Source organism: Typopeltis vanoorti, chromosome 14, assembly GCF_054136105.1.
Source record: "Typopeltis vanoorti isolate ZY-2024b chromosome 14, IOZ_Tvanoo_1.0, whole genome shotgun sequence".
NCBI lineage: Eukaryota > Metazoa > Arthropoda > Arachnida > Uropygi > Thelyphonidae > Typopeltis > Typopeltis vanoorti.
The window spans coordinates 26,090,701-26,117,037 of NC_143562.1; the positions used below are offsets into that span (position 1 = coordinate 26,090,701).

General features: G+C 34.6%; 1 protein-coding gene across 3 annotated transcripts in view; it reads right to left on the minus strand.

The window, feature by feature from the left end:
* Nucleotides 1-4,760: 4,760 nt before the first annotated feature.
* The window catches only part of LOC150099319 (uncharacterized), a 69,431-nt gene continuing 47,854 nt past the window's right edge, over nt 4,761-26,337 (minus strand). For 2 of the 3 annotated variants that reach the window (XM_090403606.1, XM_090403607.1), the window contains 5 exons: nt 19,774-19,938; nt 19,302-19,436; nt 15,512-15,738; nt 14,041-14,473; nt 4,761-7,416 (listed from right to left, as the gene is read on the minus strand). In XM_090403606.1, coding sequence (XP_090259732.1) covers nt 14,042-14,473; nt 15,512-15,738; nt 19,302-19,436; nt 19,774-19,938 — 959 coding nt within the window. In that variant the 3' untranslated portion in view covers nt 4,761-7,416; nt 14,041. The remainder of the gene's footprint in view (nt 7,417-14,040; nt 14,474-15,511; nt 15,739-19,301; nt 19,437-19,773; nt 19,939-26,337) is intronic. The other variant, XR_016549341.1, reaches the window with a different exon arrangement.

The following is a 26,337-nucleotide window of genomic DNA, read 5'->3' on the forward strand; positions in this document are numbered from 1 at the left end:
TGAGTAACAAAAATTTTATTCATTGAACTCTTTGGAAAATGTTAAGGGTCTAAACTAAATATTATGAAATATTTTAGGTAATTATATGTTTCAAATTTTTCTCAGTGTATATACTCGTAAATAGTATTTCAGCAAAATAAAATATGCATTTGTAAACTTATATGAACAAAGATGTGTGCTTTTATAGTTGTGTTTTTCCACAGTGAATTTTGTACTCAGTTATTCGGTTTAGAACTTGATATTTAAATCCACAACTTTATACCTTAATGCAGTTCTGTTTAATTATTTAAAAAAAAACAACTGTGAAATTAATGCCAGAAACGGGAAAAAATGTTGAAAACTGATGTCCATGTATTGATTATTTTAGAAATTGTCTAATGCTACCTATTGACATTGTTTGAGTTATCTGAAAACAATTCGTTCATATGACCAAAAATCCGAACTGTTAGAATTTGGTTGTTTTACAGCAAATAATTTACCCATAATAAGACTTTAACTCTTAAAGTTTGGTATAGAAAAAATGTTTGTACTCTCTAGATAACAGATACAAATTTTACCTTTCCCCACACACAAAGTAAGATAAAAACACACCAACTGTATATCCAGCATCATGAGAAAACTTGTCATTGAGTCATCTGTGTCAAAGGTTCATTTTTGAAGGAATGGTCAGAGTAGGGCATGGTAAGTGTAAACAGTACTATAAGAAAATACCATAGAGTCGAGTGACTTTGGACTTAAGGTAATCGTTCATCCACTGCAGCTGCTGTTTTTTGTTGTGGTGTTTTGTGTTTGGTAATGTAAAAATAATGGGTGAGCAACAAATTCTTTGAAATTTTTTTTTTGAAAAGTTCTAATTGTTTAGAATTTTGTAACAGAAAGTTAACATAAAATATACAATCAGCGCTAATAATCAGTGAAATAATATTAATAATAATAAATAACTATTTATTTGTGGTGCCATATGAATTAATCTAAGGAGGAGAAGAAGAATGAAGGAAAACGATTATGAAAAATCGACAGTGGGTGAAAAATACGAATTTTCAGTTATCATTGGGATAATGGATTGTTACTTTCTTTTGAATAAGAGTTAAAATTTATTTCCTAAAGAAATTTGTATTTCTGATGGAATTATTGTAAGATATGCATTGACAAAATCACCCTGTAGTTGGAAGGAATTACCTGAAAGAATTAAAAAACAGAATTCTTGGTTAATAAAATATAACCATCAGGTTAAGTGCGAAATTGGGTCACTATCTCTGGACAAACTATGAAATTGCATGATAGAATCAATATACAATTATCAAATATTACTCGACAAAGGAAGAGAAAAATCAAAAAATTAACGAGGTTAATAGGGAGGCCTATTCTTGATTTAAATGAAATTGGATGCCCAAAAATTGAAAACATAATGTGTATTTTTAAATGCTTTTGGAAACATAACGAAAGGTTCTGTGTTTTTAATAATTCTCAGAAGTATATGTATTGGTTTCAAAATAAATATGCAACTCTTAATTTTACTACAGTAATAAATTCCTAACAATCGCCAGATGAAAATTAACTTTCAGATAAGAGTCACATTGTTAAAAACCATATGATGGCAATTCCACAAGCATGGGAAGAAGCTTTGAACAACAGTGCAAATTTAACAATAAGATTAAGGAACAAAAAAAACTTTCACTTTATTTATTTCTGTATGTTAGATTCAGTAAATACAATTTGTAAATAATATTTCATTCAAATAAAATGTGTAATTTAAATGAATAAATTGGGTGTTGTTGATGTGTTATACAATTTAAGCAAGACCATAACATTTTTTTCTCCTTGTAAAATTTCATGCCGCTAACTAACCAGAGACTTTTGAATGAAACTGTGTCAACTCTCGAAAGGAAAAGGAAATGGGTATTCAATTAATGGGCAGAATTTTAGTGGAGAATATTTCACCTGAAAAGCGACATTTTATTTATTATATATGTAGATACCTGTCTTTTTCACTTTATTTAATTTTCACTTTATTTAAAAATTTCTGTATGTTAGATTCAGTAAATACAATTTATTAATAACATTACAGTCCAATAAAAGGTAACATAGAAATTAACAAAATATATATTACAGAGCTAATATTCATTTGAAATAATAAGAAATAACTATTTATTTGTTATGTTGGCAAAAGAAATTTCTAAAAGAAAACAGTACGGCGAGTTCAATACGTTGTCACATAACTGTTACTTAAAATTACTAATGCTAAAGAAAAAAATAAATAAAATAAATAAATTTCAGTTACAAAAATAGGTTAAGAGCACAAAGAAGCACAGGTAAAATTAATAGTCAATATCAATATAGGTTTTAAAAAAATAAATGTAAGCATTAATTGCCTACAGCAATAATTTCATTTCCTTCATTTCCTATGGGAATGAAGAATGAATACTTTAGGATATGTGTCATCACAATCCTATGAATGCTAATCATTTATTCATATGTAAGTATTTGAGAAAGATCCAAACTTGGCAAAGTGATACCTTTTGAACAATACCGCAATTTATGGATGTGACTCATGTCATCTTCATGAAAGATCTTTGAAAACCGCGATTTGTAGTAACCGCTCGTTGGGGGATATTTCTCATGACAATAACATAGCATTATCCTACAGGCTGAAATCTAAAGGAAGAAGCACTCAACTATTTCTGGTTACAGTATTTACAGAAATTTCGTTTTTTTCACAACACATTCCACACCACACCACAACACAAACACAAAAACTTTGTGGTTTTTGTGTTTGTGTTGTGGTGTGGATATAAAATTCAACTCTTCTGGAATATTTATTTTGGAATATTTGTATTTAGAAGAGCCATTCTGGAAAGCTGTAAGTAATTTTAAATTATCATTAGAATTTCTAGAATACATACGAACGGTTTTGTAATCCATTTAACTGTCGGTTTATTTGAATTTATTTATTTTAAAATGCCGTAGAGACGCCAGCATATACTTAAATTATTCAGAAAAGCTCGAAATACTGTCGCCGTGTAAACTTAAAAGAACAAACAGTGTCGTTTGTGTATTATGTCTGTTTAAGTAAGATCACTTTTGGCATCACCGTGAATTCACACAAGATTTGTTTATTTATTTATTGAACTTTAAGATCTTAATTTAGACAAATCAAAATATTCGGGTGAATTATGAATAAAATATGAACTTGAATTAGAATATGAACATAGAAGAAAATACGGATGAGCTATGAAAAAAAGTGTGTATTTAAGAGACACCAGTATATAATTAAATTATTCAGAAAAACTCGAAACACTGCCGCCATAACGACTTTCTCTAAGGATTCCCACCCTTTAACAGGAAAGAAATACCCCAAAATGTAATGGAAAATCAGTACACCCATCTATAGACAACCGAACACAAAATATGACGACAATGACGGATGTGTGTCACCCTGGGAAAATTCCAAGATATCTTATCTCAAAAACACCACCCACAATTCCATAGGCAAACCAAAACACCATGTGATATCACTGAGAGACATATGTTCCTCAGAAATTCGCAAACAAATAATGACATGATTCTTATCTCTAAATATCACGAAACACACCACGTGATGTCCCTGACAGATGAGGGCCCAGCGAAATTTCAAGCATTCCAAACTCTATAATAACAAACATTCACGTCACAATTCCTTATCTTATCTTGATCTTGTCAGAAGTGTCCCATCAATCATGACACGATTCCTTGTCCACTAATATATCTTCCTTTACATTCAAAACAATAACGTCAATTATTTACAACTAACAAATGACGTCACGTTTCTTCATCCGATAACACCAAACATTCATGTTACGATTTCTTATCTTATCTTGATTCTTGTCAGAAGTGTCCCACCACTCACGACACGATTCCTTATCCACTAATATATCTCGCTTTTCCATTCAAAAAAAGTCACTTATTTACAACTAACAAATGACGTCACGTTTCTTCATCTGATAACACCAAACATTCATGTTACTATTCCTTATCTTATCTTGATTCTTGTCAGAAGTGTCCCACCACTCACGACACGATTCCTTATCCACTAATATATCTCGCTTTTCCATTCAAAAAAAGTCACTTATTTACAACTAACAAATGACGTCACTTATCTACATCTCATAACAACACACACACACCTCACGATTCCTTATCTTATCTTGATCTCGATCTTGTCAGAACTGCACCACCAATCACAACACGAATCCTTATCTCTACCATCACCCATAATTCCATACGCGAACCAAAACACAAGAACTCACCTCACTGACACATATCCCCACAGGGAAATTCCAAACATTCCAATCTCATGACGTCATGCCCACAATGACGTCATCAAATGAACAACAAACCACGCCATGATTCCTTATCTTATCTTGATCTTGTCACTAGTGGGACCCATACTACCATCGTGATACATTCTTGTCAATATTAGTGTTGTACAGGGTTGATACAAGCAACGAGAACTAATAAAATATGTGTGAAGAGCGACTACCAACTAGAGACTGGTTTTATACTCTTGACCCGTGTAAACAAGAGAATATCAGGCTTTGTTCATGTAAAGTGTCGTATATTAGAATTAATTTCAGTGTGATGAAAATAATAATTTGAAAAGTCTTCTGAGACTATAAAATGAAATTTTCTGGGTATTTTTGTGAATTCTAAGAATGGCAGCACTTAGCAGTGTGTCTTTGTAGTAAATAAAAATAAACAGATTCCATGAAATGCACACTAAATCAATTGGAGATCCTTTATTTGGTCACAAACATACAGACAATGAGGGTTCTCATACCATTTGTGCACAAAAAACCCATTACGGGTTAGTTGATTCTATAATTTTCATAACGGAAAATTTAGTAGAAACTTTACATCCTTGGTTTATACAGAGATACAAACAAGCTTGCATTAAGAAATTTGATTTCTTGTCTGTAATTGTAGTAGCACTTTTGATAAACTTATTTGGTTACATAGCACCACAGAGAACTGACAAGGAATTATTAAATATCTTTCTTCTCAGACCCGATCATTTGCTGATATATGTTACATTTTTCCTTTTCCAACAAAATATACAAGGAATAACATCCTATCAGGCGTTTGCAGTCGATTACATGATATCAATGGAGACATGGGTATCCGTATGAAACCCAGAAGGGTCAGCATGGTGACATCGTACTTAATTTGCAAGTAGATGAATAATTGTGTCGGTTGTGTTCTAATGACCGATTATTATTCATTATCTTTTTTTTTTATTAAGATTATCCCTTATCCATTATCCCTTATTTATTAAGATAATAATGAATTTTATTCATTATCCCTTTTTTCAAATACTGCCAGAGTCTCTTTGATGTACTTAATAAAATTTTCATTAAAGTTTAATATAATAATGAATTGTATTTTATATACTGTCATTTCTTTATTTCATTTGTCAGAAAATGACCCAACCTGTTAGAAATTATCTCTGAAGGTCCATCAATATAAATTTTATTGTAATCAGCGTTTTTAAACAATGTGTTTATCAAGTCCAGTCAGATTCACGCTGCCGAAATATTACTGCAGTTATTCGGACCATAATGAAGCAACCGGAACGTTGTAGTCTGTACAAATTTGATGTGCTCATATTAGTTAAAATTATATTAAAGTACAACATGTGGGTTAAATTATGTTTTGCACCCAATTTGTATAAATTAAGTTTCCCTATGACAAATTCAGGCAGCCAATATTTTGATATAAAAAATACAACCAAACATAGATGAACACCCGATATCACTATTTATATCGCAAAATGACTTAAAACTCTGTAAAATACAGCAAGGTATTCTCATAATATTTATAGTCTTTTAAGACTATCACTCAACTAAGATTACATTTCCAACCTACAGGATGCGTCGAGAAATTCTGTTGATCACCAGAGAGATACCCCATCCATATAATCTTGTTCTTGGCTTCATCTGTAATTAAGTCTAACATCAAATACGTCTGTACAGTACAGTTATGCACAAGGGGTGTAGAGGGAAGTCTGAAAAGAGAGAGGAGGGGGAACTCTAGCTTCTTTTATACAAGCAGGAAAATTACTTCGGAGTACAGACAACCCCATTTATCCCTCTCAATGTGCTACCTTTCACAAAATATCAAAATTCTATCTAATTCTAACCGAAGAGTGATATACGACTGGTTAAAGATATGTATTCCTAAGTTTTAAGATACTGCACATAATAAGTTTACATAAATTTAACATCTAAACATTTTAATTAAAACGTGCTTTTAATTAGAAACGTTAATTAAAAATTACTAACAAATTTAATAAAAAGCGTTTTGCTATATTCACTGTTACTTTCAAAACTTATTAATTTGCTATAATTATAAATAAAGAAATATTGAAACAAAATGATAATAATTTGCAAAATATCAGAGAGAGAGAGAGAGAGAGAGAGATATGCCGCATTGAGAATTGTTTACATAAAGAAAAAGTAATATTCCAGTGGTTATTACGGAAATACCACAATACGTATGAAAAACAACTATCTTGATATGCAATGTTTGTTGACAACGCACATCCACATATTAGCCTCATGTAAGCTAGCAAATGTTAATAGATATAAATCTTTATCAAAAATTTCTCGAACGGGACCATAACTTTCGCATGTAGAGTATGAAGAATTAAAAACGCGGATAGTAGAGCTAGCACTAAATGAATACAATGCATAAATCTGTATATCAAATGCCAGTTTTATATGATGAAAAATGAAACATCACTTCTTACGTATGCTTAATTAAATATCTAGATTTAATTTCGAATTAACCTATCATGATTAAAGCTAAGGAAGTATTTTAATTCTTACGAAACAAAATCTAAGTACTTGCAATTCGCACTTTTTTAAAAATTTAAATATTATTTAGCATTAAAAATCGTTTTGTATTCTCATTTGCAATCTGCTTAATAATTAAAATAAAATAATGCGGTATCGTACTCAAAATATAAAATTATGAATTACCTGTAACGGAAATGTTCTCTAGAAAGCATATTTCGAATTACCACTTGAATATTCAGACAGTAGGTTGCTTTATGTCATTTCCTTTCTTTAATGAGTGTTAAACATAACTGTAGATCTAACTTTCGTAACTATAGAAAGATCCCACAACATGAAACAAACTTCTTGTCATATTAAGCTGCATTTGAAGTTATTTATACAAATACTCTGGTCCTTTCTTTTCTAAAATTGCATATTCTCCACCATTGGTTTTAAAAAACTGCAAATGTTGAAAGATAAAAGAAATCAGCACTGGGCGAAAAAATTAAACATCGGTGCACATTATCGACAACAAAAAGACAACAGGTAGCGCTGCGTGCGTTCCACTACTAGTTTGGATGATTATGTTCAAATCGTCTGCTTCCTGCATTAAAGATAAATATTTTATTAATTACTTTAATTTATAATATAAATTTAGGAAATTCATGAATTTTAATTAACTTAATGCGTGTAAATTCCAAACATTATATCACCAGTTTACCAGAATGTTAATTATTTGAATTTCTAATATAAAATTAATAAACAAATAATTTGTAAATCTATATTATTTATTAATTATTAAATAAATTTAATATTAAATAAATAATATATATTTAATAAATAATAAATTAGTGGGTTTGTTGATCTTTCGAATACAATCTTCTAGCAGAGAACAAATTAGAACTTGATGAAATCACCACAAAGATACATGTGTATCATACTCAAAAAATACATCTTAAATATCCAAAAATTAAAAACAATGCAAACGTATTTGCTTCTTATCCAGAAGGAAACGCTGTAGTTGAACCTGACAAGTTCACATACTTAAGCATTATTCTTAATAAAGATGTGAGATCAAGACAGGATATCAGAACAAAAATTACAAAAGCAATATCGCTTAAAAAATGTCAATAAATCTACTATTGATCTGTCCATATATCCAGTATGGTCAGATAACAGAATCAGATAAATGAACACATCTGTTAATTCAATACTCTTCTATGGCAGTGAAACACACCTTTTAAAAGAAGACGAAAAGAGGATGCATGCATTTCATAAGTTGCCATAGATGTATTCAAAAAGTATCATACACTATCACAAATTCAGATATGAGGCAAAGATTCGATTCTTTTTCTTGTTCTTCTAGATATCGTCCATTTGTTATAACATTATAACAAAAATTTGAAATAAACAACATCGCTGGCTTAGTCATAGCAGATCTAATAAGCTCGTAATGTAGGCCTTTGAAGACTTATTCTAGGAACTTGAAAAAAGACCTAGAATAAGCTGGACAGACAATAAATAAATAAAATATTGGATATACTTCATTTACAGTGGTGAAAGTAAAATGCAGACCAAGAACTGGTGTTGGAATATTTTGTGAGAAATTATTCCTGGTATCTTCCCCAAGAAGAAGATGATGATAATTGCATTAGATTTTCTAATTAGGATATTATTTATGTCACATTCTTTCAATGCGTCTGCCTCAATAGCCTGTCACAACCAACTAAGTTGGATTCATAGAAACCAGTACTATCATAGAGCGGTTAATGCTATTTATATGAATTTATAATATGATTTTGTTAAAAACTTTACTTAATATGTTATCAATATATGAAAATATATACAAAAATTATATATTATAAGCATATAGGAGTATGTTATATACACTCATGTGAGGATTCTTCCAGCTAGACAAGCCCCATGTCACATGGCTCGCACTGTGCAAGCATTCGAAGAGCATATCCAAACATTCCACATACTCCCTTGGCTGACTAAGTCTTCTGATCTGAATCCCGTCGAACACTTGTGGAATCGTGTGGGAAACAGCATCCACCGGTCGACAGTGCCTCGCTGGGTTGCTGATCCCTGGAAGTTATTCTGTCTAATTATTTCAGGATAACCCACGAGATCTTCCTGATCTAGTAAAATTAATGTCAAGACTGAGTAAACGGTTATCTCAGCCAAAGGAAGCCCAACGCGCCACCAGGTAAGTGGTCACAATGTTTGGCTCCTGACTGTATGCTATATGTTATCTTACATATTATACAAATCCTTAGCAGGTTTTTCATAATTTGTTTCCGTGAGGTAATGACACTACACTGGCAGTTACGTTTTCAAGTTACATAATCTTCTGTGTCCACGTAAGAGGGATGTCAGAAAAGTGTTGTGGATTTGTGTTTACAGAATAACACACTTCAAGTAATACTTATTGATGATTCTTGTAGATATGGAGAAATATTTATTACGTTGGACGATATTTTCATGCGAATCTCACCGAAGAAAGTTTGTAATCCTATCATGTAACAGAAACGACAGTGTTACGTTAGACTAAGGGGATAATCCCGGATACCCTGCTTTGGAGAACTTTTTCAAGCTACTTTGAGCCTCTAATAAGCAGGGTGGTGGTTGTCTATTACTGGGAAATGTAATCATTTTCCACCTTTAAATGTTTACAAATAATTATGCCCACAGCGAGATTCCAAACCACAGACTACTGGTTGAAGAGTGGAGCTATCTGTACGGCAGCCACTGTGGTGATGGTGGGAGTGGTTCAAACACAAACAGATCAATATTAATCATTCAACAAGCTTTGGTCAGTGGAAAACTTCAACCACTTCGGACAAATTTTCTACCGCGTATGGTGCCATTGAAACCAAGATAAAATTATTTATGATATCATCGAGCCATATTGTGACCATGTAGAGCAATACGTGATATGAAACAATCCCTCAGATATGAATTGGAAGTCAAGGTTCAAAGGATCCAGTGATGTCCATAAGAACAATCCTCATACCAAGATACTGTTACAACAAATGTCCACGTTAGTTGTACTCTGAAGCGTTCTTCATTGATGACAATCCAACCTAGACGCATACAGGTGAACTGATTCAGCAACACCTCAGTCGCTGGAGGTGGTAAGTTGTTAATTCATCGTCCTTCAAATCCTGACTTCCATCTCTTTTGAAAAAGGGTTTTTAGTTCACGATTCTGAATATCATCAGCCATCATGAAAATGACAGCTGTAACACTGGTAGAATTCTTCATTGTATTGAATATTTTTAAGCAATTCTTAGCACATTAGTTGGCATTCTTAATTTGTTCATTAAGTTTTTCATGTGACTCCCAAACGGGACGAGTGTGTTCTGGCAGGATAGTATGCTGTACCATGTCGTATCGTTCGAGAGTGGTTGATCAGACAAAATGCGTGGTACTCAGTAGCATTCATAGTACTATCAACTGGTTTCAGAGTTCCAAGAGATTCTCAGGAAAACATCCCCATAACATACTATCCTCTACTTTCTAACTTTTCCCCCGGTCTTCAGCGGTTCAGTCACGTTTCTCTCTCTCTCTGGCGCAAAATGTAAACCTAGTCATCGATACTACGATAAGCGTGGGTACCTTCACTGGGTGCCAACTTCGATAGCTCATACGAAGGAGGGTACGTTGGATAGTAGTCTGAGAAACATTTTTATTCATCCTCTGGTTAAATTCCATGGTCAGCCATTCCTCGGTTTTTCTTCCATGGGCGTGCACAAGGTGGGACAACCTGCATTCACCATTAACATCAATGAAGTATGGGTGTCCGCCATTGGCCCAGCGACTGCTGTTTTCTCTGGTATCCTTCTACTCTGGGATGATCCGAACTACAGCACGCCGAGAACAGTCTAAAACACAGGATACTGCATGGGTACTTTCAACTGGTAGTACTCTACAATCACTTTCGTGGGACTTGGTGGGGTGGAATGGCTGATTGTAAAATACTGTGAGAGAGGATATAAAAAAAAATACTTACTTTATTTACAGATTACTGAGATAGGTTTGAATTAACAGTGGTCCCTGAAAAATCGGATGTATATATATAATATAATAGCAAGCACAATTTGTTGGTTTACCAAGTTCAAAAGCGGAGTGAACTATGCTAACAATACTGGACATTGGGAGATGTCCATCGACGAGTAAGACGGGTGGAATGTGGAAAGTATCAATGAACTGTAAAAGAAGCACTATTATTCGTGAGTTACTACTCACTGTGGAATTTCGTCTCATTGGTTCAATATATTTTGGCATGGGATTGAAAATTCAAAGGACTGCAAGGAAAACTGCTTTTTCTTAGCAGGAAGTTGGTATGGTAAGAAAAAGTTTGGAATAACTTAGGTTTTAGAAAAAGAAACTGTGAAATCAACTCGAACCAATCACAGTAAATAAAGGAAAGGTATAGAATCTAATTAATAATTCTATTAAATATTAATACTCACTGCTTGGGAAGAAGTCAATGGACGCCATATTTTGATAAACAAACAGCCTTACCCCCACCTTAATAAGATATAAGATCTCCTTTCGCTGGGATAAGTACAGCAATCGTACGGGGCATACTTTCCACAAGAGTTCGATAACTATCAATCAGAATTTTCGACCATTCTTCCTGTTAGCATGTAATAAAGTCCTGGACTGTTGTAAGGCGGACGTCACCCAACTCTCCAGTTCATCTCACAGATGTTAAATAGGGTTCAGATTAGGATTCTGCTGAGGCCAGTCAAGTGTGGTGAAATTCATGTCCACAGACAACGCAGTTACAGCTGGAGTCTTGACACGTTGCATTGCCTTGCTATAAGAAACAATGGTCAGATAGTTCTGTAGAAACGGCACACAAAGTAGGAAGCATTGCATTATCCACAACGTTCAGATACCTTTTAGAGTTCAATGTTCGCGGCACCACAAACAGAGTTCTGAGGCCAAACCAGGAAAAACAGGAGCATACCATTACACTGCCACCTCAAAATGTCATAGTTGTGATTACGCACTCTGGTAAGAGACGTTCACTGGGCATCCTCCTCACCTTCACCCATCCATCCGATCGGCAGTGGGTGTAGAGTGATTTCTCGCTCCCTAACTCACCTTTCCAAGCTTCCACGTCCCACTGTACACGCTATTTGCACCACTCAAGACGACGCTGCATGTTAGTTCGGTTAATGTGGGGCTTGCATATTGCGGTCCTACCATGGAAACCCATGTTGTAACCATCGGTTCCGAACGTTTTTGCGCAGATTAATGTTCCATTCGACACCCGAAATTCCGTATTCAACGTGTCTTCCAATGAATGGCAGTTTTTACATATAATCCTTCGCGGCAGCCTATAGTCACTTTCGGTGAGAGTGGTGTATCGCCTACTGTGGGTAGCACCTGCAGTTGACTCCCTGCGCTTCCATCTCAGTATAGTATCACTGATAGTTGACCTAGGATTGCCTAATTTGTCAACAATTTGCCGAACGAATGGGCTTGCGACATGGCATCCTATCAAAACACATATTTCAAACTCCGTCAGTTCCCTTCTCACAGCCATTTCATTCGAACATATTTGCACTGCATCATACTGGCAACGAACACGTGACTCGTTATATAGTACGATGCCTCTTGCCCATGAGGATGTGTTCTGAATTCTTTCTGAGTAGCACACACACACACACGCGCGCACGCGTGTGTGTGTATGTGTGTAAAAAAATAAATTAAAAATTGAAATATAATATTAAGAAATCTTTTAGCTGCAATACTACGTAGTAGTATACTATAAGTATGCAAGCTTTTGCGGAAAAATCTACATAAAAACAAAAATAAAATAAATATGCATGATAGTTCAGACTAAAGACGACTTTTTTGATATGACACACATATAGAGGCTGGACAAAATAATGGACACACTAAGATATTTAGGAATATAATTTGTTTGCGTTGGCATTATTGAAAAAGCTTGTGATGGCAGTCCTGAATGTTCTTGTTTTGTTTTGTTTACATTCCATAATTCTCAAGCACGATGCATTAGTGATTGTACTGAGTGACAATTCGTGTTAAAAAATCGGAAAATGGAGACTTGTCCGACTTTGAAAGGTGACAAATCGTTGGTGCGCGTTTAATTGGAGCATCAGTGACACAAACTGCCATATTATTAATAAATATATCGAGATCGACAGTTTCTAAGGTTATGTTGGCATATACAGATCATGGCAAGACAACATCATCGAAAATAAACAGTAGAAGAAAATCAAAAATGACAGAAAGAGGTCGTGGGAAATTGAGAAGGATTATTTTGAAAAATCACAGAACCGCTGCTTTACAGGTAACAGTTGAACTGAATATTCATCTTGCGGAATCTGTTTCTACACAAACTATTTGGCGTCAGATTCATAAATCCAATATTCACAGTAGAACTGCAATTGTTAATCCTGTGATTACTGAAAAGAATACCCAGAAAACTGAAGAGAACACCCAAGGAAGCCTACAGTTCGGAATGTGTGTTTCCAACAGCAAAGCACTGGACTAGTTCTGTGATGGTCTGGGCAGCAATAACGTGGTATTCTGTTTATTCCATTATTACTCTTCATGGCAGAATTACTGGAAGTAACTATTTTTACGTTTTGAGTAATCAAGTGCATCCCATGATCCAAACTTTATTTCCAAATAACAATCCAATATTCCACTGTGATTTGAAGAACATGAGAATGAACTTCGGCATCTTCTCTGGGCAACACAATCATCACATTTCAGCATTATTGAACCTAGTCAGTTTTGGAGACTAGAATAAGAAACAGATTCCCAACTTCAATGTCTTTAACCTCTCTACCGGCCATGGTTGATGAAATAGTGAGACCCAATTGCACTTCTTATCCATGTTATTCAATAGGTGTTACAGAATCGTATCCAGATTTTGCTGAACGTCCATAGCGTCATGGCCTGTTAGGGCGTTAAAATAACTTGAAGATGTTCTTCAAGAAGAATGGTACAAAATTCCACCAGAAACTATTGAAAACTTATTTGAGTCCATTTAAAGAAGAGCAGCTTAGGCTGTAACCGAAGGCAAAAAGTGGTTCCAACACCATATGAATATAGAAATATGTATGCATAACAAGTCTTTCCATTAGTTTGCCAACCACTGTATATCTCACATATAACATATTAATACTAAAATTTCTCAAATAAGAACATTAACGTGTTATTACAATTTACAAATCACCTTATGCGCCATTCCAGTAAGGTTTCTCAGGCTCTGGAACCTCCTCGAGTAGACTAGCCAACTCGTAAAGCCTCTGCAGATCATCTTCATTATCCACAGATAGAGGACGCTGTACAAATTTGCCCCACCTTTGTAATCCTCTATCCCTCTTCTGTCCGGGGATCAATACATGACGATAATCTTGAGGATAAAAGTACGAGGAACGACGGGAAAATGGACTTATCTGACGATTCAGCATCCAGCTAGGGATGGGTTCTCTAGTGGCTGTTTCGGCCCCATATGGAAATGCTACGCGATCGTCAACAGGAAGATCTTCCAAGAGTTTGGTTGCAGCAACGGCGTCATCATTGTTATCCATGAGATTGTAGGGATAACGTAATTCAGGTTCGCCCCCTTCTGAAAGATCCTCAAAATTTCTATAACTTTTAGGTATCTGGAAGACAAAAGGAAGTGTATACATATAATCAGTATGATTATTAAAAACATTCATAAAATTTAATGAATTATGGGTGATTTATATGGGCGGTGTTCTTAAATCAAAACTGTAGTTCATATATCTTTAGAGTTAGATCATTTTTATTTGGGAATTTTAGTCGATTTTGACGATGCCCGTGGTTGGATATACCTGAGTTTGAATCCTCGCTAGGGAGCAAAGAACCTTCATCGCGACTTTTCAGTTGAAGGTGAGTTAGCCGATCTTATACGGAGGTGGCAGTTTTCCTTCCTGAAACAGGTTTTTCAATCCTCAAATTGTCCAGAAAAAACAAACAAACATGAAATTGACTCGTCCTTTTAGGTATTAATTAAGTTGCAAAGTAGCCAAGTTACTTGGCCTTGACATGGCATTAAACTTTACTCGAAAATAGGAATGTAATAAAACATTTTAAAAATTATGATTAGAATTAACCCAGTTCGTTTAACATGGAAAACAAAATACCAAAAGTAATAAACTCCTATTCAGTCTTTTCTGTCTATTACTAGACGAAGGCGTCTTCCAAATTTCAACACAGAAAACAAAGTCCATTATTTAATTGAAAGAGGGGATGGTAAATCCCGTTTTATTTTATACCCGGGTACGAAACTCGGGTCGAAATCCTTTCGGCTTATTATCTTAGTAAAGTCCATTATTTGTTTCAGGAATGAAACATCAAAATATTCATGCGCCAGATTATCATGCATGACATATTCTAAGTTTTAAAACTTGTTTTAAAACATTGCCAAATAAGCCTTGCTGTTTTTGATATTGTTTTAGAACTTGTATTTTGTTAGATCATAGAATTACTAAAATAAAAAATTAGTCTAAAATAAAACTCGGTTGTATTCAAAAATATGTCAAGAAATTGATAATAAAATTAAGTGTAATTCAATCGTTAGCAAGGAAATCATAAAAACCTGAAATGTGGCGATTCCAATGTATAAAATAAATATCTTATGTAATTCTAATTATATAAGAAAAAAATCTTTATCTTACTTCTTCATTGTCGTAAAAGTGTCCATTGCGTTCCTGATCAGCTGCAAGCATTGCTAGAAGGTCTTCAACATCAACTTCCCTCTTCATTCTCATTGCTCTACGAGGTAATCGCTTCCCATTGACTAATAGTTCTTCCAGGCTATTTCGAAGCGTACGTCTGTGTGGCTGTAAATTTCGTTTTCGTCGGTAGAGAGCGTTCCCATCGTCATATTGATATTCAGAGTCTTCTGCAAGAGAAAAAGAAATGATTTTAGTAATTAGCGTAGGTACGGTTGTTAAATTTTCATGGAAGTATTTTTATTTCATAACTCATAAATTGTAAATTAAGAAGCTAAGTATCCTGTGTTGCTTTTATGCGAGACAGAAATATTTGTGAATATTATGAACTAAACAGTATAACACGCAAATCCTAAGCGCTTTTGTGACTCGAAGCGCCACTTGCAATTTTTAGTGTAGATTTATTATGGCAATTTATGTATTATGGTATTTTTTTATTCTACGTGTTACAAAATAATATTAATTCAAAGCATAAAAATCTACTTTGAAATTAAGTTTGTAAAAAATTAATTAGTAATTAATTTTTTACAAATTAATAATTAAAATGCGACCTATTTAAATTCTATAACATTAGATATGGCTCTTGAACTTTTGAAAAGTTGCTTTATTTTATTTTTTACTTTTATTAAACTTCACATTTCTATAAGTGTGTTAAGTAAGATCGGAACAGGTTTAAGTTAATATTTCAAATTAATGCATTTTCATGATATGGATAAGAAAAACTTAATAATCGAGTTTATTAAAAGGAACTTGTGCATTAGCAGGTCACGCAATGGGCCTATTTGAGTTCGGATAGATAAGATCTTACGGCTAATTATCGGAAAACCTTTTTTTTTTAAATGTCAAAATCATTCGGTGTTCGGGAAAAAAAATCCTTCATGAGCTTATGTAGAGCGTGTTCTTCGTGTTGAGTTTGAGCCTTTTATTTTTTTAATGGGTTGGATAGATGTGAAATTTCGTGATCGACTGAACAAAAACATGATCTTTTCTAAAATGTAAAGTAGCACCTACACAAGCACTATGGGTCAATTAATTCGATGATCTATCTGGTAACCCTGTTTTACAGACCAAACATGGCATCGCCGCATTAGTGTGATGTAAAAAAATGCTTTTCCAGAGCGAAATGCTCAAACGAACGTTTACATGTAAAGATAAGGATGTTATTTTGCCTCTTTACAAGGCCTTGATAAAACCTCACTTGGACTATAGTGCGCAGGTCTGGTTTCCTGGTTTCCGATGTGATTCTGATATATTAGAGAGAGTACAAAGGAGAGTGTTAAAAATGATATCAGGATTGTGGAATACTGATTATGAAGATTTCATAATCAGTATTCCACATAATATAAGATTTCAATTGATGGGATCATATAAGATTTCAATTGATGGGATTTTTCAATTTATGGAGGGTGGGAAAAGGACGAGAGGGCATCCTTGGAAGCTGAGATTGAAGGCTGCCAAGAAGGGTGTAAGAGCCAGATTTTTCTCTCAGAGGGTGGTGGGTGATCGGAATGGATTGCCATTGGATGTTGTGAGTACAAGCAGTGTGAATGAATTCAAGAATAAGTATGATAGCTGGTGTGTGTAGTATGTGGCCTCCTATATAATAATAATAATAATAATAATAAATTTTCCTTATAACACTAATATGATATTAGCAGACCACCATTCAGAAACACTCATCAAAATGATTACTTTTGAAATGATATTAAAAAAAATGTTTTTTTTCCACAAAATTCTAAATTATTTTAATTTCAAGTACATATTTAAAAATAGGACTTATTATGAAATATTTTTTCTCATTTTGCACATTTATTTTTTGGTTTATTATACATAGCATGGCCACACGATGTAACAGGTGTCTGTCACCTCGCTTTCCTGAAGGACACGTCGAACAGAGTTTATTTTTAACGAATAAGTTTACATATAAAAGTGTTATAGTTTAATTTCATGGTGGAGGTTTTTAAAGTTCTGCAATTGGGGGTCAACCCGGAATGCAGAAGACCAGTGGCCATCGCAATCGCCACTTAAAGAAAAATCTTTAACGCTTCCTGTTTGAGTTTAGGCCACGAGATGGCGACACTTGTTTACCGTAATCTTACCCCTGAAAGCGTTGATTAATTGATAGCCTTGACTTTACTATAGCGATAGCTGAATGATGGCAACCATTTCCAAATCTAAATAGCATGTCTGTAAGTAAATCTGTAAATACTGCGACTGGCTATTACTTATTACTAAATACTTGAGTTTCTCATTTGTCATGAAATATGCGATTACGACCTTATTGTGTTTTTCCCCTCAGAACTATTTTATAGGAAAACGAATGTTTCCTATAAAATAGGAAAATCAGGGATTATCGTTCTTTGAAGAATAACAAAGATTAATGGACGAGGAACGATGACAGCGCCCCTTTCTTTTATTTTAAGATCACTAATATATTCTTAGGGGATGTATAACTAAATTGACGTTAAATTAAGAGAGGGGGGGTCACTCTACGTCGCACAACTCACTATTTCCAATTAATCCACACACACACAAATTGCGCATGTTGTTTAGGTGATTTGCTTGTATAAGGGATGAAAAAACTCGAGTTTATGGAATTTAAAAACATTGCTACCTTTGTATGAGATCAACGAACTCACTTTCCAATTAAAAAAGTTTATACAATTACAGATTCCTCTCGTCATGACTAGTATCAGTCTCGGGTCTTTTCCGATCGAAGTGTACGTTATCCTTTCGTTTCACCAACTGCCTACGGATGTGTTTCATAAGATGAACAGTTCTTTAATAAAATTACAAATCAAGAGCTAGCCGAGTTAAACTATTACTAACACTATCACCTGTGAAAAATTTCTTCCCAGAGTCAAAAAAAAAAAAAAAAAAATACTTTTAAGGAATACAGTACACTCTGTCCTGTTGATGTCGCTAATGTTGACATGAAAGAGAAAACACCAATAAAATAGTGGATAAGGAATACAGCTTTATTTAACTAAGAAACGATAAAGTAATTGTTCAGTGAGGTGAAAATATTCACAACTTGCTGATGGATTACTAATACTGAGCATATTATAATTCTAAAAAATTCGACAGAACCGATCTAGAACGAATTATTTTGTCCTGACTGTCATACGTATCTCTAATTCGATCCCGTGCATTTATACCCATAAAGTGGACAGCTGTCCGAAGGTTTCCTCTTCTTCGAGCTTGGTCCATTTTTAAAAATTGACACACGGAAATACGGACGCGAACTTGGATGCGTCTATGCCTTCACCTCCAAGTGAAGGCATAGACTCTAATTTATAGCTATTCTTCCACAAGGGAGAAGTTATTAGTTATTCGATGAGAAAGAGAGAGAGAGAGAGAGAGAGAGAGAGAGAGAGAGTCATTGGTTTTCTTCATGTTATCGATTATATCAGAATATTTAGCACTTATACTGCGATAACCCGGTAGAGTTAACCTGGCCTAAAATAATCAAGGTAGGAAATTATCCCCATGGAGCCGATGCTTTTGGATAGAGGACCTTCCACGCTGTTCGGGTTGAATAATTTCAATAGTGTGTAGATCAGGTGCGCGTGCTAACCCATTATTGGCAGAGTAGAAAGGCTTAGCTGCACCTTCTATAGATTGTAGCTACTTCCCAACCCCTTCTCTTTTTTAAATTAAACGTTTTTCTATAGTCAGAAAATTTGTATAGCAAACGAAAATGTTTCTAAAACTCTTCTTTCGTGTTTCTTACCTGACTGACCATCGTATCCATCATCACCTAGGCGAAAGTTTGAATCATCTAAATAATCATAATAATCAAACCTGCCGTCTTCATCATATTTGGCCTTAGAAGTTTCTCTCTGTACTTTCTTGCTCTCTTCTTGACCTACAGACAAATCATCGTATGAACAATTTATTCTCAATAAGGACAGTGAATATGAAAATCAGATCATTGAAATGGAAACACCACTGTAATTAGCATGCACGCATTCGTTTAAACATGCTTATTACGTAGACATGATTTCACAAAACGGAATGACTAGTTGCGCCATCTATGAACGACAACAAAAATGATAATTTATCATTGCGGTCATACTGATTGGTCGGTACCAAGTCGACATTTGCAAATCAAATAGAGTCAGAGACAATGAGGACAATCACCAGATAATATTTAATAACAGATCAAAGTGAAGACTTAATGAAACACAAGTAAAATTTCTTACCTTTACTTGCTTCGTGCTGAGTGGCGTTTTCTGAAGTTCCACTAGAGTCGTTACTGTCGCCATCACTGCTTTCTTTCCTATCTGGAAATGATAACATGTCGTCTACCATACCAGCAGGTTTGTTCTGTTGATTCCCAAACATGATGTCTTCTTGGGACCTCTTATCTGCAATCAAAATCAAATGATATCACAAAATAGGTTATTTACTTCGGTTTAAAAAAATTAGATAAATTCTATATATAATGCACTCCCTCTACCGGAATGATTTCTATGGTTTATACGCGAATTCAAGTGAACTAGTTGACTTTGGTTTTGACTTCGGACCCAACACAACACCATACCATGACTAAGAAAAAGTAGATAAAAATTAAAATATTTTAGTACCTTAAAAAACTCACATAATAATTGATAGACTCAAAGCTAACTATTGACACCATCTCTTAACTATTGAACAAAATATTAATTAAATAGTTTGTTAGCTAGTCTCCCACTGATGTTTTTGTAACCGTAAAAATCCAGAATAACTGTAAAAAATCACTTGACAAAGGACAGAGAATATAGACCTCATTTAAATAGGTAGTGCATTCTGACCGATCAGCAAATTATAAATACATAACTTGCTGATTTATCTCCTACTTATACGAATGCAAAAGAGTAATGGCGGAACAAGCAAATTTCTTATTACAATTATCGTGCATGAGTTCAATATAATCGCCACTTATTAGTATTATCGTTCTCCTAATGTGTGGTAAAGTGTAAATTTCAACTGTAGAACAGCTGTGTAAGATGTCCTGTTTGTGTTGCAGATGCCTGTTCCTACCAAGCTATTTTAGTGAAGAAACTCGGAGTTATAGATTCATTTCAAGGTTGGGTGAGTGCTCCAATGTTTTGAATATCTTCATCTGCGATGCATTTTAAGTTGGATATGATCATGAAGAAATGAATACTGTGCATTTACTGTTACAAAAGATCATGGTAAAGAAGAATATCCTCCATAGGCACATCCATAGGCAACAGTAAACATCATTTTCATGTTTGCTTAGATTTTCCCTGAATTTTTTTATTCCCAGAGTTGACCCTTGATAATGACATTCGATACTTTGATATTCCATTTCCAGCTCGAGGTACTAAGCATTAGTATCGTCTAACGCGATGTAAGAAAGCCACTTCCTCGTTACCGACTTAAATACTAAAAACCCTATTTTGTTTCTGGAGTAGATCTCGCGGACTATCTTGCCCTTAATCTATACGTAGTACTTAATGTTCTGGTTTTAAAATCGAACTGAACATTTAGTCTTTTTCAAAATGATGTTATTTATAAATAAGTAAACCAGATTACTGCGTACGTAATACTTCTAAAATATAAACAATAACTTTTCATCTCGTGACTTAACATTGCTTCTCTTTATTTCACCACAATTGGCATATCAGTGCTAACATTTGTATACGAGTGCATTGCAGAAATCTTTTCATGCCACGTGGAACGAACTAAAAGCTATTTACAATCCATAGTTCATGAACTAATAAACAGTCTTCTAGCTTTAGCTCTTGGAAATGAATGATGTATTTGAATGGCGAATAAGTCAATACTTTTACACTCAATACCCCGTTTTCATTCCAAAGTAAATAGTTTAATTTCTTATTGTAGTCTTTCGTTACTCTTTTTTGTCGTGATTGGGAAACATACCGTTTGCTGAGATTTTAGCATTCTCAGTATAGCTAGCGGACTGCATTCACACTAAAAATATAACGAAACCGCATTACTTAGCAAATCAAAACCAGTGCTAACCAGAGTGCAATTTGTTTTAGACAGATCAGTTTTCATAACTGTTTTATTGTAATTTGCTTTGAAATTGCAATTATAGCTGCAACAATAAGAAATATGTGCACCAGTTTTCAGAGAGTACGAAATAGAAGTGTTGTGAATTAATAAATGAAGTTTCGAAAAGAACAAAGAAACATATTAGACAATGAGATATTCTTCAACTCATAGATATTCTTCAACTCTTGTGCATCAATATACAGCAATGATTACAAAAAAAAAAAAAAAAAAGGTACATCGCGATCTGAGACTCCTAGAAAGAATATATTTTAAAAATGAATTTTCTTAGAAAAATGAATGACAAGTATAAATATAAAACATAAGTAGAACCAGTCGATTTTTGTGTTTACTAAATCAAATCAATTAGACATCACGTTTTAAGTATATTTACCAAGGCACGACGCATTCACTACAATCCGGGTTCAAATTGACACAAAACATATAAAATATTGATTAGAGGGGCGGGGAATCCACTTGTTTATATGATACGTCATATTGTTTAATACTAACGTATCTATGGTAACGTATGTGATTGTATGATAGTAAAATAGATAAACAAGATATACACATCACAAAGTATTATATATTTGCTTTACGTTCATGGTTTATATATATTTACCTAAAAGTATATAAAGAAACGGACTAAAAATAAAATTGCGAGCTTTATGTGAAAACTGAAATGCTTTCGAAGATACGAAGGGTGATTTTTGAGCAAACACAACTTACAAAAAAAGGACAAACAATGGGCTTCGAATTGAACTGCGCTGTGTAGACTTATCTTACTTGAAAAGCTCTGTACGGTTCGTGTTGTTGTTTTGTATCTCTCTCTCTCTCTTTCTTTCTCTCTCTCTCTCTCTCTCTCTCTCTCTCTGTGTGTGTGTGTGTGTGTGTGTGTGTGTGTGTGTGTGTGTGTGTGTGTGTGTGTGTGTGTGTGTGTGTGTGTGTGTGTGTGTGTGTGTGTGTGTGTGTGTGTGTGTGTGTTGTCAGAAGGATTCTCAAGCGTCGTTAAACGCTGACGTGACACTAAGTACCATTCCACACAAGAAACGCATTTTCAGACACGGAGTTTTAAAGAGGATTGCAAATAAGAAAGAAAAGATAAAAAGAAGGTTTAGTTTTCTTGTCTTTTAAAAGTGATCATTAGGGCATAGTTGAAATTACGGATTGGTGCTTTTCTTTTGTATTTTCTGAACCTTAAAGTTTTCTAGCAAGAAAGGATTTTCTCTCTCTTTCTCCCATCAACAAAATTAACAGAATAAACTGTTATTTTTTTTTCTAAATATTTCCTTTTTAACAGTGTCTCCGAAAGCGAATATTTCATATGTTCTGGTATGCAAATTCCAAGTATCCAATAGAAATAAATCTTCAACTCAACATGTCCACATGCAGATTACTCATGGCTATAAAAATACGAGTTCGATCAAAGTTCGTTTCCATTTTTTAGCTTCTTCTATAAGTTAGCTACATCTTCAGTCGCTTCAGGATGGCAAGTCATTATCGTTTAAATGACTCCTTGAGATTCTTGGCCTTTTGAGGACTTGAACCCGGGCAACTTGGCAGGCGAAAGTGACACATTGGCTTAATGTGTTACGAAGTATCGTTTTCGCACTATGGATGCCATTTCAGGAGTCAGGAACCATTACAAGAAGAACTGGCCCAAGTAGACCGAGGGCTACTTGAACCAGAACATACCGCTATCTGGCGCTGACAGCAAGACGAAATTCTACGATGTCTAGTCACCGACTGATTCTTGAGGGGGGCTGCGACCACAAGTGAAAGCATTTCCAACCGGGGTATGTTAAGAAGGCACCATTCAAGTTGACTCTACGCAAAGAACCAGTTTTGACGAACTCTGCACAGCAGTGCAGAGTTCGTCAAAACTGGTGCCATGTGACATGGAGCCCTGATAAAGAGAACTTATCTCTATTGTCTGATGAGTCCCGGTTTACCGGGACTCATCAGACAATAGAGATAATAGACAATAGAGACAGTCATCAGACAATAGAGACAATAGAGATAAGCTGTCTGATAAGTCCCGGTTTACCGGGACTCATCAGACAGCAGAGATATCAGACTAACCCACGATGAATGCAGGACCATCTCTCCAATATCAGAGAAAAGGATACGACATTGTATCACATCGTATCAACTTTTGTAATGTCATATTTTCGGTAACTCTTATACACTTTTGGTGATTCTTGTTATGTACAGAGATTTTTATTATCATAAACCACGATCGAGTAACTACCTCTGAGAACTCAGGTATAGAGACGTCGCTAGTTAAATAAAATAATAATAAAAAACTGGTTTTCAAAATTCATTTATGACTGGATTTCTAGACTTTATTAGGCCTTTTTTTTTTATCAGCAAAGCTAACTTAACCTGGTGACAAGCGTTTCTTAGACTAAATCTCGAACCTTCTTTAAGATTTTTGAGGACGAAGGGCCTAATATCACTTAGGGTCCTCCTTCTGCACTTATTGTACTGACTAAGCAAATCGCCAGCGAATGCAGGTGCTTCTTTATCAATATATTCGCCCGAATTCTAAAGCTGCATTGTCAGCATTTACCATTTCTTTTATTATGGCTTAGTTTCTACGTGAGACGCTATTATTCACGATGATTAAAATATAAAAAAAAACAAGTGTCAAGATGTTGTATTACATTCTGGAATTCTCTTTCGAATCTCCCAAACATTCACCGCTTTAGAAAACTCCTGATTCAGCAATTTTTTTTTCCTGCAACATCTGTTGCCATCTTGAATGTGCCAACAACTATGGAAATTTTACTCTGATCCTCTCATAAATATTACTGAGACGTTTCAAAAGTTGCTCCATTCTAGCGGCTGCAATATATTGAATAAATGAATAGTATCCCTCATCCTTGGTGCATTCGGTAAAAGACAGCTCCGTCTATGCTGCAGAATTTTTTTTTTTAAAGAAACCGTTTTCTCTTGCAGTTTTTAGACTTTCTTGGATCTCATTGAAACTGAGTTTTTATAGTTTAGTGTGGCTTTAAGTCTAGTACGGAAAAATATTGGAAATAGCCCAAGCTCGTGTGTAGTTGTCTAAAACTCGGGTGTTAAATGATTGATTCCGTGTCCGAAAAGGAGAAAAAAAATCGTTACTGTTGGGGTCTTCTGTTAAACAGTTTTTCAACCTTCTTGAAGCTAGTTCGAATTGGGAATTAAAGTATGATGACTCTAAACTTATCCAAACAATTAGAATTTACAAACATCCGAAAATGAAAAGGATCTAAATCACAGGAATATTGTTTCTGTTTGAAATAGAGGCAGTTAGAAGTTGTTGATTTTAAATTTGAAAAGCGAGACATGAATCACTTAGCTCATTTTTTTTTCTTTAAATAACGATCGTTTAAAAAACAGTAATGCAAAAATATGGATTGTATCTCACCGATTCATTCATAGAATTATAGTGATATAAATCATACTATTGCTGCCATCTATCTAAGACAGGCACAATGTTAAATTGTTTTTTAAATTATTTTTTCCTAAATCCTGGTAAGAAACGATAACTATTTATGTTATGGTTTTCTATGAGCTCTACCACTACTAGTTGCCACTTATCTCAAAATCTGGAACTTTTCGGAACCGCGAAACAAATTAGCTTACGATAATCGTGTATTTTGCCTGCTAATTACTTGTATTCGTCTGGCCGTTTTGCTATTTTTACGGTCACCTGCGTATGAGACTGAATAAATCACCCTTCAGATGAATAAATTCTTATAAAGGTACTTTACATCCCAAACAGGATTCAAACCCTAGGTCTTTCCAACCACAGGGCATTGTCGATGCCGGATGAGCTACCAAGTCACTCTCAGAAGCAGTGGCGGCTCGTGGCTTGAAATCGTGGGGGTGCTGCAACTTTCGAAATATACATACATACTGTAAGTATACGTGTTTGGATAAAATATCAAAATTATGGTAAAAAAAAAAGAAAAAATTAAACATAAAAAAAAATATTGTTTATTATCGATAAAATTATACAGTTTGGTATTATAATTCAAAATTACTTCAAAATAAAATATATTCTTCTTGTTTTGTTTCATGAAAAAATATTGTTCATTATCGAATTACAATTAAATCCTTTAATTGTACCCGCGCGGTTAGCCTAGTGGCTTTGCGCCTCGCAACCATATGCCTGGGGAAGGAGTGTCCCAGGTTCGATTCCCGTTGTAGACGTGAGGAATTTGAGGATCTTCCTCAGGCATAGCCAAGTTAGCCGGTCTTGAGCGCGGTCAGTAGGGTTTTTTCCGCCAGTTTATCTGGCGTTTTTCATCCCGCAAACAGGCAAACCGGCCCCATGAACATACGCCTCTACAGTCAAAAATATATCCCCCCCCAGCGGCAGACCAGGCGACGGGTCGGTTGGGAGTAGTACTAACAAGAAGTCGCATCTAAAGTAACACGCGGACCCTGCATGGGAAGCGGGAATAACGCGTAATAGAAGAAGAAGAATCCTTTAATTGTAATGTCCAAATATTTAAAGAGACGGAGTAAACACGATAAGCACTACGAACACTCTACTACTGGCGCATATGCGCATATAAACAACAGTGGAACTGCGCGCGTAGCAATATCACACTGTGGTAAACACAGTGCTGCTAGCGTCCTTCACCCTCCTAAGTGCTACAAGATGGATTTTTATTATTTTTTATACGAAATAAGAGAATTGTATAGGATTGTTGGTGATAAAATTAAATATTACAAGCAAATATAAATAA